This window comes from Labeo rohita, chromosome 8 (genome assembly GCF_022985175.1).
Source record: "Labeo rohita strain BAU-BD-2019 chromosome 8, IGBB_LRoh.1.0, whole genome shotgun sequence".
Lineage (NCBI taxonomy): Eukaryota > Metazoa > Chordata > Actinopteri > Cypriniformes > Cyprinidae > Labeo > Labeo rohita.
In genome coordinates this window covers 6,089,343-6,108,666 of record NC_066876.1, presented here as the reverse complement: position 1 = coordinate 6,108,666, position 19,324 = coordinate 6,089,343, and the positions used below count along the sequence as shown (strand labels likewise).

Below are 19,324 nucleotides of genomic sequence, written 5' to 3'. Positions count from 1 at the left end.
GTGCAAGCTGTTAGTAAACCTGGCCCTTTATTTTCTTTCCTGAACTCACTGAGTAGGCTCTAACATAGAGGACCTTAGTGGGGCCCCCTTCATTACAGAGCCAGGACAATGGCCCCCAACAATGGCTGTGCTGCTACTTAAGCAGAAGCTTCAAGGAACCACGGATGTTTTCTATGCTATAGTACCTCCAAACTAATTGGAGTTTGAATAAAACAGGAGATGTTATCTGGAGTTTGACCGAACCTTTTCCTGCTGTTGAGATAATTCATTTGCAAGCTCTTAACTTTGTTGTGCTCATCTTTACTATGCAAACACAAACCGTGTCAGGGGTGTGTGGACATTGTTGTCACAAACACAAAGAAGGAACGGAACAGCTTTATCTACTCAGGATAAAGAAATGGGACTTATCAATCATTAATGAATTCCATGTATCGAACATTGTCTTTTAAGCATTTAGAATGTTATCAGAGTTATTTTTATGGGTCGCTAATGCATAATGTGGACATAATTATTTTATAATTTACCTGGCTAGACCAGTCTGTAAATTTTTGTCTCAGTTTTTCAATATATAATATAATATAATGATGTTTTAGCTGTTTTGAAAATGTAGGATGTTATTGTTTTTCGTTTGAGTGAGGGATTTTAAAGGGTTTTTAAGAATAGCTCGGCGTGACAGAAACTACAATCCCAAGATGCACTGGGTGAGCTGTTTGGTAGTCCTGAGGTGTTAGTGATGGAGGGGGAGTCAGGTCTTTCTGCTCACACTCCTCCATCCATGAGTGCGGAATCTCGCTGTATCCTCTGAAGTGCTGGGGGAGGCCGACGGCACGGACTATCTACAAAGCAGTTAAAAGATACAAAGTAAAGTTAGTTTCTGGAGGCTAGACCGATTTTTACAGAGGACTGCGACTGAAGCAAAATAGCATTTGAACGTTTTGGTTAGTTTTGACTTTGAGACGACTGCCGAGCGAAGTAGAGATTGGGGTAAAAGTTTTTCCCTTTACCTTCGTTTCGAACGAGCGCAAACAAAAACCTCACGGGTGGGATTTTCAGAAGAAAAACAAATGAACTCGGTCGGAAATCGCTTCGTTGGTTCTGTAAGTGAGTCTTAAACGTTATGTTACTTAACGAAATCATCTTCACGCGATCTTGAGGACGAGCACGCGTCTCTGCTGAGTATTTTCACTGATTTCAAGCGATTCTCGGACGAGTCGAAAGAAAAAACTGAGTAACATCTGAGTGATTTATTGAAAACCAAAAAGGCTACGACGGAGGAAGAAATGTGGGGTTTCGTCCAGTGACTATTTGGGAGTCTGTATTTTATGAACTTCTGAATCTGATCTGGGATTGACTCTTTTCAGAAAGGATTTGTTCCAGAAAGGAAAAGGTGAGTAACGCCTGTAAATGGACTCTAGCATGTTCTTGTGTAATAAAATAGCTTACAAATGCTCTGCTGTTATATGGAATTTGAGTAATAGGCTACTAGTAGCCTAGTGTTTTTATAGTGTACTAGTGTTTTCATAAAACACGCTTTTTTGGGAAGAGTTAGATGACAGTTACATTAAGTTTCCTGAAAGGCGCATACTGTTTAGGTTGTTTATATCATTTTCTTATCTCTTCTTATCCATAATTTTGCACCATGCCGTAAATCATTTTCATGTGTTACATTCGTCAACAAAAGAGGTTAATGTATTAATTAATACATTTCTTAAAATTGATTTGAAATGCATGCAAAGTCATTTTGTGTGGGCAGTTTGTTTAAATGTGTACATTTGTCTCTTACTGAGGCTGACTACCTTTAGGACGCAGTGGGGTCTCATCAGCTTTCATCATCAAATGGCTCCAAATCTGATATGAGAGCAAGTTGATGCGCGTGCCTGTACAGCCATGCGCGCTCTCGCATAACATCTCAAATTTGAAGCCATCCAGTACAGTAGGACAAAAAAATAATTTATCAGCAACTTTAGCAAGAGTAGCTAAAGATATTGTATCTCTCCTGTAGACACAGGTATATAAAATCTTTCCGGTTTCACTTAGTGGCTTCTGTGGATAAGGTGTTTTGGTTTGTTCAGCATGAAGCTAATTAATTTCTTGGTATTTTTTCCTAGTCAGAATTGAGCCCCTGGCAATTACCTTTGCTTTTCGCTATTCACACTATTTTTTGTAATGTTTGTTGTGTTATTTAGTTTATTTACATTTATTGTTACTGTGTAAATGCAATATTGGCCCTCCATCTTTGAAGTTTTGCAGATTCCCTTTGCCAAAATAAATGCCTGAGGTTATCTTGATGTGAAAGGCAGGTTCGTTCTTGCAGTTGTTTATCTTCCCACAGTAAAGGACAAACAGCATAACTATACTGAAGTATGAGTTTGGATGGCATTGTGGCGGAAGGGTAATTTATAAAAAACATTGTAAAATACGTGAGACACATTAAATCCTGGAAGCGTTTCAGTATTTTCAATGTCAGAAAAAGACTCTGCAGCTGAAAGACACATTTATGTCCTTATTTGGGCAGCTGAACAAATGTACCTTTGACAGAGATTAATATTTACTATATTCTGTTGTATATGTAGATTATATTCTGACACAACAATGTGCTGATGCACAACAGTATTAAAGAATGTTGAATGATGCATACGTACACACACACGCGCAAATACATACATATATGTACATATATTTATCATTCAACATTCTTGAATGTTGTTGTGCTTCAGATCTTGTGTTCTGTCACTTTGTACATAGCAAAGTAATTCTGCACCCACCTCACAGTGTCACTCCCTCTTTTCTTCCTCATCACTCACTAGATAATTTCAGAGTACTGCAAAGTAACCCCCCTCTTCATTCTTGGGCTAGTGGAGTCTAGAAGTTTCTGATCATTGCTATAACCTTTACATTTACCCAGTTACATATGCTACAGTTGCAAACGTGCTTTCAGTCAGTTTAACCTTTAAAAACTCTCTTCTGTTAAGTGACCATTGTCATTTCAAAGAAACACATTCACAGATAGTTTCCACCTTTTCACCGGCGTGAAGAACTTGATTTGTAAATGGCGACATGCTGGCTGGCGACTGCATGCGCAGACTTGACCCAGACTTGTTGCAAGACGGTGCAGAAATGTGAGCAAAATACAGTCAATTAGATATGAACATCTTTAGGCAGTACGTAGAAGAAAGTTTGCTGAAAATAAGTTTTCTGAAGAAGACCCATATTGTAGCAAGTGAGTTACCTTTAAAATAAAACAAAGCAGGGTAGATAATGATGTTTTCAAATCATATCAAGTTCCTTTATTCATAAAGCCGTTTTAGTGCTTTCCTTTTAAAGTTTTTTTTCCTCTATTCAGCCACTGAAATACTAAAAAACTGTAACCGACCTTGTGAAAATGTAGTTGTTTAAGTCCATAATTACATCAATTACTTAAATTAGAGAGGAAATCATTATGGCTGCTCGTCCCTTAGGATCTGAGCAGTGATTTTACTGTTAGCCGCTCCAGACAGGTCATCAGTTCGTCTTACAGTGAAGTTAGAGTATATTGTAAAGCATCAGTGGTATTTCCATAGAGGGAATGACAGTTTGAGTTGCATTAATCAAAATCAGTAAGCTTGTTTATCATGGAATACCTCGAACCACAATGAGGTAATGGATGTTTTTGAGCCAGCGCTTGTGTGTTGCATACGCTCACAAACGCTCGTTTGGGTTTGTTGTGGTGATCTTACAGTGGCCGCTTTATAGTGAAATGCTCTGTTGTTTGAAAATGAAAGGAAGCAAATGGATGAAGGAGAAAAGACGTGCTGTGCCGTGGGTGTTCTTCCGGTGGAAGTTTGTGTTGAGAGTTTGGAGAGAACAGGAATTCTCTGCCCTCTAATTTACTGGGCTGGCAGGGTTGGGTTGGCACAGTAAACTATCGCCCAGCACTTTTAAAAAGAAAGTTACTATTACACAACTGTCTGAGAGCTTTGGCGTAAACTTTAGGTGGGGTTTAGGTCTCAAAATGGAGAGATGCGTACAGAGCCATTTTCTGTTTACATCTGTGACTAAACAAAATGTCTGTCGCCTTTATCGACACTAGATTCAGGTTTGGTTGGGGGTTCGTCCGGGATCTTGGTTTTTCAACAGCACCTTTGAAGACGGTGAGTTAGAGATTTGGCAGAAGAGATAAAGGAGCAGGAAGGGATTTTGTATGTAAAGTTCATCAGCCTGGCCCTAATAGCCTCCCCATGGAGTGGCAGGCTCTTGGTTTGGTGGGCCGGCTATTGCTCTGGCTCCCACCGGCACTGCAATGAGTGAGGTCAGGCGTCCCGTCTCCGACACAAACCAATGCTGTTCTCTGGAATGTTCCGCTCCAGTAGTAGGCAGCGGTAATGAGCTGGGCCTGCTGTATGCTCTCGCCGTGTTCCCCTCCAATGATCAGAGGGAGAGAAAAGCACGCTGGGCTTCATTAATTAGGGTACTAACTTCTCTTTCCACTTGACTTGGTCTATTTCGTTTTATTCCGTGCACTCTCTCCGTCGTCTGTCTGCGCCTCCTTTCTTTTTCCCTCTCAAAGTGAACGCTGTGGAAAGACTTTAAATATAATCAGCTGGATGTTTGTTCTGCAGTTTGTTTTACTAAGAAATAGCTCATGTAAACAAAGGAGCTTTTTTCTGTTCAAAAATATTTAAACATTTACATCAGCATAATCTCAGCCAAGTAATTCGATCATAAACTATTTCTCCTACTTTTTGTTTTTTTCCCCTTTCCATGTTAATAAAAGTGTGTTAACAGCTAAAACTACTTTAGGGTACATTAGTCTTTCCAGCCTTCAAGTTAACACAACCTGTTGAATCATTATAAGACAAGACTGAACAAAAAATGGGCAGAGATTTGCTAAAACTTACACTTTTTATTAAAGGATTACAATTTCTTGATAATTTACTCACACCCGTGTCATCCAAGATGTTCATGTCTTTCTTCCTTCAGCCGAAAAGAAATGAAGGGTTTTGAGGAAAACTGGACTTCACAACTGTCACAACTGCAGTTTCAGTGCAGCTCTACATGATCCCTGTCAAGGAATAAGCGTCTTGTCTTGTGAAACAATTGATCATTTTCCAAAAAATAAAAAATAAAAATGTATATGCTTTTTAACCACAAATGCTTTCCAGTGCTTTTCCACACTGCGTAATGTGGATGCAGAGCTAGTGCAAGATGAGCATTTGTGGTTAAAAAGTGTATGAACTTTTATTTTTATTTATTTTTTTTTTTTTAGAAAATTACATCGTTTTGCTAGATAAGACACTTATTCCTTAGCTGGGATCGTGTAGAGCCCTTTGAAACTGCCAATTGGACCTTCAACCCATTGGCTCCTATTGAAATCCACTATATTGAGAAAAATCCTGGAATGTTTTTCTCAAAAACCTTAATTTCTTTTTTTTGACTAAAGGGAGACATGAACATCTTGGAGTTAGTAAATTACTAGGAAATTCATTGAACTAACATGTTTTCTGAAGTTTCAAAGATAATCTTTGCAAAGCTATGTCAGCTGTTTACTGTGTCCAGTTCCTCTTTGCTCACCTGCCCTGTGGGGAGTTTCCCGTTGGTAGTATTTACGTTTCTTAAAGCTTCATAAGGAAATTTAATATAAACAGTTGAGAAGTTAATGATTAAATGAATTAGAAATGTATACAATGTCCCTTTATGGTAATATAAACTGAGTTTTGTGTGCACGGTGGTGCCTAAATCTCTTATTTATATCATGTTGCCTTTTGTTACACTTTAGTACATTATTGGCATGCAAAACAGATTCATATTAGTATTGCTGACTCGCTGCCTTTCCATCTAGTCAGATTTTTATCTATATGTTTTTGGCCCGGGGATGATTATTGGTATGTCGTAAGTGTCTTTTGCAGTGTTTGGGAGGGGACTGGAGTTGGCACAAGCTCAGACTCTGTCACCCCTGGCTGACCGTTCGCCCGTCTCTCCATTCGTCTGTTCTTCTGGTTTGTACCAGCTGCAGACATTGCTTGGAAAATGAAACCAACACAAACTCTATGGGAACAATTTTATGCGTATCAAATCTCAGTTCTTGGTGTTTGTCCAAATTTCTCGTCCTTATTAGAGCAGCTGTGAAGGTGATAGACATCTCACTGCATTGTTTTGTAAAATATTTGTCTCAAGGGCATTATTCTCCTTTTTACAGAGGCACTACTAGAAAAGATGTAGCTGTAAGATATGTTATTGTAGTTTTGTATTACCGTGCAAGGGATTTCAAGTCTTATATATACAAGTAAAACTACTGTTCAAAAGTGATCAATGTGTTTTTTTTCTTCTTCTTTTTAAGAAATTATGGTGCCCTCACTTTTGAATATCCAAAATGTAGTTTAAATGCAGCTTAAAGGGCTCTAAATTCCAGCCAAGGAAGAAGGGTCTTATCTAGCGAAATGATCGGTTATTTTCATTAAAAAAAAGAGATTCAAGAAAGTTAGGGTATGTGGAAAAACACATTCTCTCCTCCAACAAAGTACTGACACGGTGTTTACAAAGTAGACAAGATCAAATGCCCTTTAAAAAAAAAGGTAAAACAGCGATTTAGGACGATTTTGAAGTTGGAGAAGAAAATTAGATGGGAGTTTTTTGACATACCCTAACTGTCGTGAACCGGAATACACAGAGGTCACGCAGAGCTAGACAAGATGAGCATTTGAGGTTAAAAAGTATATAAATTGTAATTAAAAAAATAAATAACTGATCATTTCACTAGATAAGACCCTTTTCCTAGGCTGGGATCATTTAGAGCTTTTTGAAGCTGCATTTAAACTACATTTTGAATTTTCAAAATCGGGGCACCATATCAGTCCATTATATGGTGAAAAGTCCTGAAATGTTTTCCTTAAAAACATTATTTCTTTGCGACTGAAGAAAGAAAGACATGAACATCTTGGATGACAAGGGGGTGAATACATTATCTGTAAATTTTTGTTCTGGAAGTGAACATTTCCTTTAAATTGACCAAAAGTTCCACTAAATATTTTACATTATTACAAATATAAAGTAGGTTTCAAATAAATTGTTCTTTTGAACTTTTCCATTTATCAAAGAATCTTAGAAAAAAGATCAAGGTTTAAACAAAACTATGAAGCAGCATAACTGTTCAACATTGATCATAAGAAATGTTTTTGAGCAGCAAATCAGCATAGTAGAATGATTTCTGAAGAATCATGTGACTGTAGACAGGAGTAATGAAAAACAGTTAAAAAGCAGCTCTTTTAAATTGGAGTAACTGGTTATTTTTACAGAAATGGGAATAATTAGTTATTGTTACAGAATAAGTTGCATTTAAAATCTACTTGGGTCAAAAATGTGACAGTTTGAATGGACATGATGGTTTTGATCTGTCTAGAGAATTAAAAACCATTCACAACATACCAGACTCTCCAGGATATTTCCTGAGCTTTTTTTTTCCATGTTAATGTCAAATAGGTGCAAAGATGAGTTTTCAGTTAGTTAATTTAGCAAGTCTACCTTCATATTAGCTTTAACCGTATTAAAGGAGTCCAAAAAAGATGCACGTGTAGTGTAGTCACCCCCTTGTCATCCAAGATGTTCATGCCTTTCTTTCTTCAGTCGTAAAGAAATTATGTTTTTTGAGGAAAACGTTTCAGCATTTTTATTATTTCTTTTTCATATAGTGGACTGATATGGTGCCCCGAGTTTGAACTTGCAAAACACAGTGTAAATGCAGCTTCAAATGATCTCAAATGTGGTTGTAAACAATCCCAGCTGAGAATGAAGGGTCTTATGTAGCGTAACGATATGTTATTTTCATTAAATAATACAATTTATTTACTTTTTAATGCCAAACGCTCGTCTTGTCTTACTCTGCCTGGACTGTTTTTGTTCCGGTTCATGACAGTTAGAGTATGTTGAAAAGCTCCCATCTCATGTTCTCCCTCAACTTCAAAATCATCCTATATCGCTGTTTTACCTTTTTTGTAAAGGGTGTTTGAAACGGAGTTTCAATGAGAGCAAGGCAAGACAAGCATTTGAGAATAAGAAGTATTTAAATTGTATTTTTTTTTAAATGAAAATAACGATCATTTAGCTAGATAAGACCCTTCTACCTTGGCTGGGATCGTTTACAACCGCATTTGGGATCGTTTGAAGCCGGGTTTAAACTGCATTTTGGAAGTTCAAAATCGGGTCATCGTACCAGTCCATTATGAAGAAAAAAGCTGGAATGTTTTCCTCAAAAAACATAATTTCTTTATGACTGAAGAAAGAAAGACATGAACATCTTGGATGACAAGGGGGTGAGTACATTATATGTGAATCTTTGTTTTGGAAGTGGACTTCTCCTTTAAGATTTCTATCAATTTGTTAACATTTTGGGAAGACAGAATCCCAATTAACAAAGACACGTGAATTAACACAACTGAACTTTCTGAAAGAAAAACATCTGGCGAATTGTGAAACGCTGTTCTTTTCTGACCGATCCGCTCGTAGAGGGGTGTGTGTTGAAATGTGTAAATGATGAGTTCCGATAGCTCGTAGGACAAATGGCGTGTCGGGGTCATGCTGGGGTCTAAACCAGCATAGGGTTGACAGATATCTGTGAAGGGTTGGAGGAGTGCATTTGTGTTTCTGTGTATTTTACTGCATGTGTTTGTAAGAGCAAACAGATGGAGTGACCCTGCGCTACGAAAATCTTATTTCCACTATAAAATGATGCACGTCAAGGTTTACGCATTAGCCGTCTTAGTACATTAATATACTAATAAAAAAAATGCCACGTTGTTCAAAGTGATTTAGTTGATGAAAACTTAAAGACTCAGAATGTTCCTTTCTGTTGTAGTGGAAAAGTCTCTGATTAAAATCCTTGAGTTCTTAAAGGACGTGCTGTTCCACTTTTGACCTTATACAGCAAAGTTATGTTTTTGTCGGCCTCGTGGCAACATCTAAAATGGATGGAGAGTTTATCAGGCTGTTTATATTAAAAAAAAGCTCTGATCTGTGCAGCTCAAACATCAGAGGAGTTTTACAGGAATTTTTCTGTCAGGGATACTTTTCTATTGTCAGCTTTTGTCTACAATAAAAACTAAACTGTAAGATTTATAATGTCAGTAAATGTCCTTATGTGAATGTGTACAATTCCTCAGTGCAAGTTACTCTCAAGATTAGAAGAATTATTTCAGTATATTTTGTGTTTCTGAACAGACTGCTTGCATAGTAATGGTCGTGTGGGTGGAGAAATATATTAACCAATAACATCGCAGCCTTTGTTTAATAATCCAGTCAAATCCAGATGGTTGCATTCAAGACCTGCCCAATGTTGTTTCCAACTAAAAATTCTGTTTCACTCAAATGTCACAATATGAAAGATTCATGTTGTCTTTAATCATTTACTAATTGTTTTGCTGTCTGCTTTTCTCTTTCCGTCTCATCCCAGTGCTGATGGTCCTAGCTGTTTTTATGGAGAGCTGGGCTGGATGCAGAGTTCAGATGTAGAGAATCCTTGATAATGATGATAATGATGATGAAGACCATGTTGCTGTTGATCTCAGTACTCTTAACTCAGGCTCTTCAGTCCCAGGGCAGACCGGCCACCCACGATGAGAGTAAGTCTTTTTTGAAGTACTCATGTTGTATCGTGTCTCAGTTGAAGGTGTGTTAATAATAAACCATGCCTCAGACACTTTGCAATTATGCAACCTGAAATAGTTTTTAAATTGGTCATATCCTACACTTTTATGCCAGGTTTTTTTCTGTTTTTCCTCTTTAATCCACTTATTGTTGCTTGAGGTTTCTTTCGCCAAAACAGGTGTGAATGTTTTCCACCCTCTGTCTGAGCCTAAATTAAGCAGACGGTTTGTTGCAATAGTACCATTAAGATTTCTTCATATAAATGAACCATTAAGGTTTCACAATGACCTAATTTGTGACCTTGGACCACAAATCAGTCTTAAAGTGCCCCTATTATGCCATTTTAAAGGTTGCTAGTATTCTTTTAATAGACTCCCAAAACAGGTTTACATGTATGCAAGGTCAAAAAACACTTCACTTTTCTCCAAAAATAGGTTTAATTTTACCCCATTTCTAAATGATTCATAAACAACTCGTGAGAAGCAGTTCGAAGAATCAGTCTCTCTAAACCCCTCCTTTCCGTGAGCCCTCACTGCTGTGATTGGTCAGATGGCGCAGTCCTTTATGATTGGTCTACCGTGTACAGCGTGTCGGAAAAAACGGAACGCCCATTGCCATAACTGACTGACAGCCCTGGAGACTTGTCAATACAAAGAAAAGATGGCATCGATTTTATCATAACAATTCCAGCCAGAGTCTGACGATGAAACGGTTGAAGTGGCTGATCGACAAGTTAGCACGGTCTAAAGTGCTCGCAATTTGTTTATGTAAGCGAACCCGGCACACCTCTATGTTGTAAACTTCAACATTGTATAATGCACTAAGGCGGCTTTCACACCGAACGCGGAAAGCGCTGCGCTGGCCGCTGGGTTCAGTGCAGCCCTTCAGAGCGCAGCAGCAAAAGTTCATTTGAACAACTCATTTGAACTTTGTCTCCACTGCGCATGCACTTTGGTCGAGGCAGAAACAAGCCGTCCTCGCGTGGCGGAAGCAATTAAAACGAATGGGTTTCATAGCACAGTGCTTTCCGCATTCGGTGTGAAAGCCGCTTCGTGCGCCATCCTTTATCATTACTTAAACTAATGAGACAGACAGACAGTCAAGCTGCATCAGTCACAAATTGTCAGACTACAGTGGGTCCACGGCTGAACAACAGAACTACAGAAGTGTGATTTAGCCGGTTAGCATGACATGTGCAGGGTTGTTACACAACATAACATACACAACAACTTATTTTGAACAATCGCTAGAAAATACAATCTTTGTAAATTCATCATCTTTTGGAAGTGAATATAAAACAGTTGTACTCACAGCGTCTTCTGTATAATGTACGTGTAAATTTCCATGTGACGTAAACCACATGGAAATTTATGGGCGGGCAAGTTGTTCACGATGTAGAACGTGGACGGATATTATGCAAATGTGTTACTTCGTGACGTGTGGCCATAACAGAAAAAGATTCGAATTCCTGACGACTCGTTCAGGCAAATGTGAGCTGACTTTTTTTTGATAGACAATAACTTTATTTATCGTGCACTGTCGGCTTCACAACTTTGCAGATAGTTTATGTTCACATACAGCTACATGACACACTACATGAAAGATCATATTTGAAAAGGCATAATAGGGGCTTCTTCTAATAGTTTTCTTCGCATTTGCTGTAAAAATGGAGCGAATTTATCCAATTCCAAGTTGATCATGTGTCTTATAACTATATGCACATTCTCAAACCATATTCTTGTCTGCAATATGCTGTATGTTAGTGTGGTGCCAGGGGGGGAAACACATTCTACACTGAGCTGTGGAAGTTAACACTTGGATACCATTCGTTCTCCATTTCCACCTTATATCCAAAATAGTCATTTAAAACCCTAAGGACTTTCATGCACTTAAGTCATAGACAGAGAGTGAAAAAGGGAAACGGGTTGGAGAAAAAAACAACACCAGCTGAAATAAAACCCTGAAAAATGTGTCCTTTGGCAAGATTCCAGCAGAGCGAGTGCCTGTGGCTCTCACAGGCCCAAACGTGCTTCCGTAGCTTCATCATCGTCTTTTGGATTTCGGAAATACGGCTTTCCCGGGAGACTTCTAAATGCCTTACATTACAGTTACCGCTATTATAAAGCGAGCGGTCACTTCTGCTCTGGCCGACTGCGGAGGCTTTAAATAAACACAGTAGGTTTGAATTTACCCCAGAGCTGGAGGTGTGAAATAGCTGCCATCTGTACCCTCCGGCTATGCAAAAATACCTCACTTTTCTCTTCCCCCTCTATCTCTCTTTCTCCCTCCCTCCCTGTTGTCTCACCATCCTCCTTTTGTAATGAAAAGGTATTTGTTGTCAAGAGTTGACTACCGGAGACGCTATAAATTACTGCTTTTAAAAGAAGACACAGAAAGTACTCCGCCCTGTGGTGCTATTCCACAGTGGAGATCGTGTTTCTGGGAAAACGAAGGACGTTTTCTTGTGGTTGAGTGCAGAGTTGTGAAGCATAGACCTATGGGTAGTACTTGAATTGCATGAAAAAGTTGGTAAATGTTAACAAGAATGCCGATTTATTTTATTTATTTATTTTTTTTTTTAAATCCTGTAGACTCACTGCAGGTTTTTAACGAATTGGGGGCTCGTCCGGAATACAGTTTCGTCCTTTGTGATTTCTGACTATTCTGGTAATATATTTCAGTTTCTGGCTATCTGTTTGAATACTTCCCTAAAAGATTTTGTTGTGACTGTAATCTAGGGAGGAAACCCCAACTAGAATGTGATGGATTACCTTTTACCCACTTAATGCTTGACAGCCAAATGGCCAGGCATGCTGATACCGTCTACGCGTTTCCTCTACTCCTCCTCTCCCTTCTTCCTCCTGTCAGGACAGAGAGCACTTTTCCCTCTCTCCCCTCAGGCCTCCTGTGGTGTAAATGATAGTTTCAGCTGTTGATGAGTGACTGACACTCCAGCATTTGGTTACATTTGTTTTTTCCCTAGGTGGGAATACAACCTGCGCAAACAACAGGATTTTCTTAAGTAGTGTTTCAAATTTGTCTAAACACTCCAAAATGGTTTGGGATCAGACACTTTCAAAGGCCCAAAATGTATTTAATTGAAATCTAAATGTGGACTTATTTGAAAGTCATTTAAAAATGTTACTTTTTCTTTTTGTACAAATTAATATATTATGCTTTTATAACTTCATCTGTGATTAATAATGATAAAATGTGAGTTTGGTAGTCTTATTTTAGTTTTATTTGTATATTAATATAGATTTTTTTTTAAATCTCTTTTTCAGTTTAATTTGCATTTTAATTATTTTTTAAAAATTTTTATAATATATATTTTGTAGTATAGTTACAATGTAAAAAATGACAGTGACTTTAATGGTAAAAGACTGTAAAAATGCTACGTAAAAAAAAACTTTTAAATGGTTAACGGTAATTTCTCCTACGATATATGGTGAAGAACTGTTTTGGACGTTGCATGTAAGTTTACGATCGTCTACCATTTATGGAAGTGGAAAATGATTTACAGTAAAATGGCATCACACCGACAGAGGCCGCTCCCACGATAGTTGATTGACATGAGCGTCTTACCTCAGATCAGCTGAGGCGATCCAACCTTCATTGTTTCGATGCTGGTGCAGGGCTGTAAGTTAGACAAGAATATCTCCGATTGAGTGATTGAGGTGTTGTGTTGCTGGATGTAATAATGAACATAGTGGTCGTCATTTACTCCCGACATCTGAGCCACTAAAGATGCAGTAGATTACTTTTGTTTTTTTTAATGAATCGCTGCAATTAACTTTCCTAATAACGTGCTAGTTAGCAAGTTTAGCGGCTAAAGTAAACAGGCTCGTCACTCCACAGAGAGAAGAGGGGGGTGGGGCGAGCAGAGCTCATTAAAATTTAAAGCAGCCTTGACCAGAACAAGATGACTTTTGCAGAGCTGATTTTGGCAAGGTAAAAAGGGTGTTGTTTTACACTACCACTGAGAATTTTTAACCAAAGTATATTATAGACTTTTCATTAAGACTCTAAAGAATCATATCAACTTGTGGAAAATGGGCATCCGATGACCCCTTTTAAAAAGCTTTTAAAAGCTGCTTGTGATGGGCTTTCGTTCGTCACGTGACTTTCTCATCACCACCTGCTTTTGATGTTTATCAGTGTATTCCAAAGGTACAAAACAGATTTCAGTACTTCAATAGGTTAATGAATTTACAGTATTTCGATGTAAATTTAAGTTAAAACCATAAAACCAAAAACGTTGCTACCATTTTTTTTAACTGTAAAATTCTGGGAACCATAGCTGCAGATTTAGTGTAGTGTAGTATATTTTAGTGTAGTATAGTATAGTGTAGTAAAGCTATTTATAGTATAGTTTTTTATTTTATGTATAGTATATTATTTTTTAGTATAGTTATTAATAGTATAGTTTTTAAGTTTTAATCAATTTTAGTTCATTTTTATTTAGTTATTTTAGTGCTTGAACCTATTTTAATTCAGCTATTAAAAATTTGTATTAATGTTTGTCGTCTAATACGAACACTATGTAATTTTATTTTCAAAAGTATGTTTAATAGTTTCAACACATCAAAAATCACTCAATGAGTTGCCACTCAGTAGTGTTCCCAATATTCCTATTAAATCACTATATATATAATACGGATATAGAAAAGCATTGTTAAATATGTGTTTCCATCTGTCTGATTCATATTCATGGTTAATTTCCATTGATGCATTTTAATGTGACTCTTTCCTTATTCTTGCCACATCATTCTTACGCTCTGTAAAACAATCTGACTATCTAGAAGGAGATGAATAAATACTTTGGGGAAACAATGGCTGTGATTCATCTGGGTATGCTGATCTCATTCCTACCCCTCCTGCAGACCATGTGCGTGTGTACATGGCCACATTTGCGTGTAGGCAAGCAGTGATTATGTTTGTACAACCGTGGCCATTGTGAACAAATGCCATTAGCATCCAAGTCCTGATGTGGGTTTAATTGACGCAGGCTAGCGTAAGACAAGGCAGGTTAATGGTAGGGGAGGTGTGTGTGTTTCTTTTGGTGTCACGCTGAGCCAACACCTTCACTAATCAATGTCTGCTAGTCAGAATAATCAAATTTGGTCACAAAATGAACTTAGCAGTCACATTCCAGCTTCTCTGTGTTTAATTCTGTGCGACTGTGCACATTCCGGTCGTCTGTTACTGAGACTAAACCTTTGATATCTCCGCCGCAGATCACTGGGATAAAGGAGTGGCCGTTTTCAGACTATTTTTTGCATTTGCTCTGGCTCTGTCTTTCTATATCTTTTCCTCTTCTCTGGACTTGACCACCATTCTCTTTCATGAAAGGAAATCCCTGTGGTCATTCTCTTCATGTATTGCTTCCTTTCTTGTTTCCAGTCTCTCTCTGAAAGGCCCCTCTGCCCTTCCTGCGCAACTGCGCAAGTCTCACTTGCTCACCTCTCATTCTGTCCATCGCCAAAAAACTTCCCTTTCATGATTTTCTGTAATTAACTTGATTTTCAAGGATGTCAATCATTTTTTCCGAATGGCTTGAAGCTGGAAAGAAAAAATGCAATGGCTATTCCAGCTGGGTTGCTTTCCCGAAAATATGGACTTTAATCCAAACTAATCTGGACTCAGGATCTGGAAGATCAACAGCCTCGAGATTCCATGAGGAATGACTCGGCACGACAGGGTGCATCTTTTCGTAAAGTTAGTGGAGTTAGAATTAGAGTTGCCATATCAGTTACTAGGTCTAAAATTGCGTATTGTAATTAGCATCGGAGGTGTTAGATGAGATTTAAAAAAAAAAAAAAAAAAAATTCCTCTCTTTTTTCCAGTTGATATTGTTTTTTTTCCCCCCAGTGCAGTAGTTGCGCCAGACGACATCTGGACTCTATAGCTTGCACACCGGTGCATGTCTTCAGCTTGTATTGCATGGCGTTTTGCTCTTTGAAGTGACTTATGGCTTGGTAAGATGCCACTATTTAATATCCTGGAAGGAAGCATGTCGATTAATGACTATAAATCATAAAGCAGCTGTATAATTTTCTCCTTGTGTGATTATTGCAGAATACTCTCACTTGATACCTCACAGTAAACAGCTTCTCTAGTGACTGGTGCAAAATGTTTTCGGCATCTGCGCTGCTCAATCGAAAATGCCAAGAGGAAATTACAACCTCACTGTCATGAGCGTACAATAAGTCAGTGTGTCTGTAATATGAATTTCTGACTCGCAGACACTGAGGTCAAATGAGGCTGTGCTGTTTTTAGGGTGGAAGTGTCTACAAATGGCCCCGGGTTAGTTGTCAAGACTGGTTTTATGCTAGTACACAAATGTGTTGTCTCTAGCAGTGTTTCTTTTTAAATGTTGGTTTCAAACATCTAGTTTAAAGCTCTCTTAGAATAATTTTTATAAATTCTGTCAGTAACTCTATTTCTACGTAGTTCATGGGAAACAGTTGAACACAATGAAAGCACACTGTTTTCAGAAGCTAGAGGCTAATTGAAGTTATAATGAAGTTAGATTTTAACAAAAAGACTAAAACTTTTATCCAAATAAGAGCATTTTTCTTTAATGTCAGGTGGGGATACATTTCCACATACTATGTAAATAAACATTATTTGTTAATTCTAGTTTTAATTGGCAGAAAAACTATTTTGCTTGTTATGTTTTATATTGTCACGGTTTCATGAATGGCATTTTCGACTGTGACAACTTACCCCATGTAGTGTTTGCTACTGGGGCATGTTGTCACAAAGGGACAATTAAAGGTGCAGTATGTCATATTGACAGCTAGTGGTTGAAATTGGTACTGCAGTCCAGATTCAAAATATTGGAGAGAGTTGTTTCTTTCACTCCCTCCTCAGACTAGATCGGGGGGTTCTCAACTTTTTCTGCATATTTTAGCTAAAACCCTAATCAAACACACATGAACAAGTTCATCAATGTTTTAAGGATCACTAGAAAGTTACAGGCAGGACAGTTTGATCAAGGTTGGCGCTAAACTCCGAGCAAATGACCCTAGATGGTCACACAGGTTGCCAGATTTAGGATTCTCAACAGGAACGAGCGCAGTTGACCCTTTGCAAAAACCCGCCCTCTTTAGTTACTGTTGCTATGTCTGACAAACAATGCTGCTCTCACTCTACACATGTTCACATGAAAAAAAAAAATTGCCAAACAAAGAGAAAACTGACAATACGCCAACAGACAAGAAAAAGCAGGTTACTTCTGATATGAAACAAGGTCTCAGCTTTAAAATGTTGTCTTTTTTTTTTTTTTTTTTTTTTCAAAGAAATTCAAACAATAAATAGTTTTGTGGCTCTTTAATGTCATGACAGATCACTGTTTTGCTTTATTAGATTAGTCGACATATGAACCGATCGTCTTATTTTCTCAAAGCACGAAATAAACATGAATGAACATCAGAACGTATTTTATTTCAACCGTGGAAAGAAGTCAATACATACTTATTTCTTTTAAGTTTAAGTCCACCGAAGTTAATCTACTCTCCTGTCTGATTTGTTTGTCGGACAAAATGATCGTTGATTATGATTGTTCAGATCACCTGTCAATCAAGCTGTTTGCAAAAGGGTCAATTGACAATGGAAGGCGACGAGCCTTACACTGCAAGTGAGTTTTATTTATTTTTTTTATGCGTCTGGTCATAGAGCTTTTAAGTTGGATGCCAAGGCTTTTTTAGGTCAGGTAGAATCTGCACTCTTTGATAGGGTTGTTCCGATTCTGATACAAGTATCGAAAATGCCACCGATACCACAAAAAATTCTGGCATCAGTGACGAGTACTTGAACCCACGTACCAATCCGATACCATTTCCTTATGACCTAGTTATGCCCGCTAGCTTTGCTTACCGCTACAAATCGGAAATCACATCTTCTTCGCTGTTAGAGCAACAAAGAAATACTGTACAAACGTGCTAGCAGTATGTATGCTGTTTGATAATATTCCAGACTGGTCCAACCAGCCAGTAAAATGGCGACATGTCTCATATGCCCTGCTGAAATTTCAAGGGGTGGCACAAGTATTAGCACCTTTAATATGACTAAGGTGCAGTACGCTGTGTTTTCCACCAACTGGCAACCCGGGGTGTTGAAATACAATTGGTTAAACTGGCAGTGGGTGGAATCACATGAAGGAAAACAAAAACTGACATTCTGACACAGAACACACATTTCAAAGAAGAATAACTGCCTGTAGCATTGGTTTTTGAAGAAACAAATATGTGTACATGTTTCCTAAATATCTGAAAACAAATTATGGTATTTTTTGCTTAAAGGATTAGTTCAAATCCAGAACAAACATTTACAGATAATTTCCTCACCCTCTTGTCAGTCAAGATGTTCATGTCTTTCTTTCTATAGTCGTAAAGAAATTGTTTTTTGAGGAAAACATTCCAGGAATTTTCTGCATGTAATGGACTTCTATGGTGCCCGCAAGTTTTAACTTCCAGAATGCACCTTCAAAGATTGTCATTTTCATTTTCAAGACAGTTAGGGTATGTTGAAAACCATCTCATTCAAATCTCATTTTCTCCTCCAAATTCAAAATCTCCATACATCACTGTTTTACCTTTTTTTTTTTTTGTTGTTGTTGTTGTTTTTGTTTTGTTTTTTAAGGGCATTTGATCTTTTTTGCACGCTTACTTTGTAAACACTGGGTTGGTACTTCTGCAGCGATGTAGAACGATTTTGAAGTTGAAGGAGAAAATGAGATGGGAGTTTTTCGACATGCACTAACTGTCTTGAACCAAATGCATGTGCATCGCAGAGCTAGACAAGACAAGAAATTTAAAAATTTATAAAAATTCATTTATTTTATCGTTTTCACTAGATAAGATTCTTCTTCCTTGGCTGGAATTGTTTAAAGCCCTTTGAAGCTGCATTTAAACTGCATTTTAGAAGTTTAACTCGCAGGCACCATTGAATTCCACTATATGGAGAAAATTCCAGGAATGTTTTTCTCACAAAACATAATTTCTTTACGAATGAAGAAAGAAAGACATGAACATTTTGGCTGACAAGGGGGTGAGTAAATTATCTACAAATTTTTGTTCTGGAAGCGAACTAATCCTTTAAGTACAGTCAAAAAAATGGCATACAGCACCTTCAAATTTTTTTTTTCTCGAGGAGTAAGTGTGCATATGTTCAATAGCTAGTATGGATATCAAGGTATATAAAAATGGACTTGCCAACCTTGAAAACAATCAAACTTTGATAAGCGTTCAAAGGATTCAAAGTTTGATAACTTGCCCTATTTTACTTTCCTTTTGTCTCTAAATCAGACTATGCTAGCTCATCTTCTTTTCTCCTTCCTTCATTCTTTTCTGCAGTGTATTGGTGGGGAAAGTTGATCTCTCCCTGGCCCCTGTTCCTGTCAGGATTAAGAGCCTGTTAGACACATGCGAAGCAGGAAATACCTTAACTAGACCCTACTGAGGTCACCATGGATACCAGCCCAAAAACCTGCTGCTACAGGCCTCTCACTCACTCGCCTTTATTAGCAGAGTTAATGGTAGTGATGGGCGGAGTTACTACAGCAGAACTAGTCAGGAGGAAACCTGGCTTACGTTTACACTGTTTACTATTACAGACGTGTCAGTAATGAGCATACCAGTATCACCAAAGCTGCGTCTTTCCTTAAAATCCTTTTTAAATGAATGCTTTTTCACAACTGTAGACC

At 37.9% G+C, this 19,324-nt stretch overlaps 1 protein-coding gene across 2 annotated transcripts in view; it reads left to right on the top strand.

Moving 5' to 3' along the window:
- Nucleotides 1–720: 720 nt before the first annotated feature.
- fgfr1a (fibroblast growth factor receptor 1a) overlaps nucleotides 721–19,324 on the top strand; it is a 50,705-nt gene continuing 32,101 nt past the window's right edge. Inside the window, exons 1-2 of one of the 2 annotated variants that reach the window (XM_051116896.1) lie at nucleotides 721–1,387; nucleotides 9,422–9,590. In XM_051116896.1, the coding sequence (XP_050972853.1) occupies nucleotides 9,494–9,590 (97 nt within the window). In that variant the 5' untranslated portion in view covers nucleotides 721–1,387; nucleotides 9,422–9,493. The remainder of the gene's footprint in view (nucleotides 1,388–9,421; nucleotides 9,591–19,324) is intronic. The other variant, XM_051116897.1, reaches the window with a different exon arrangement.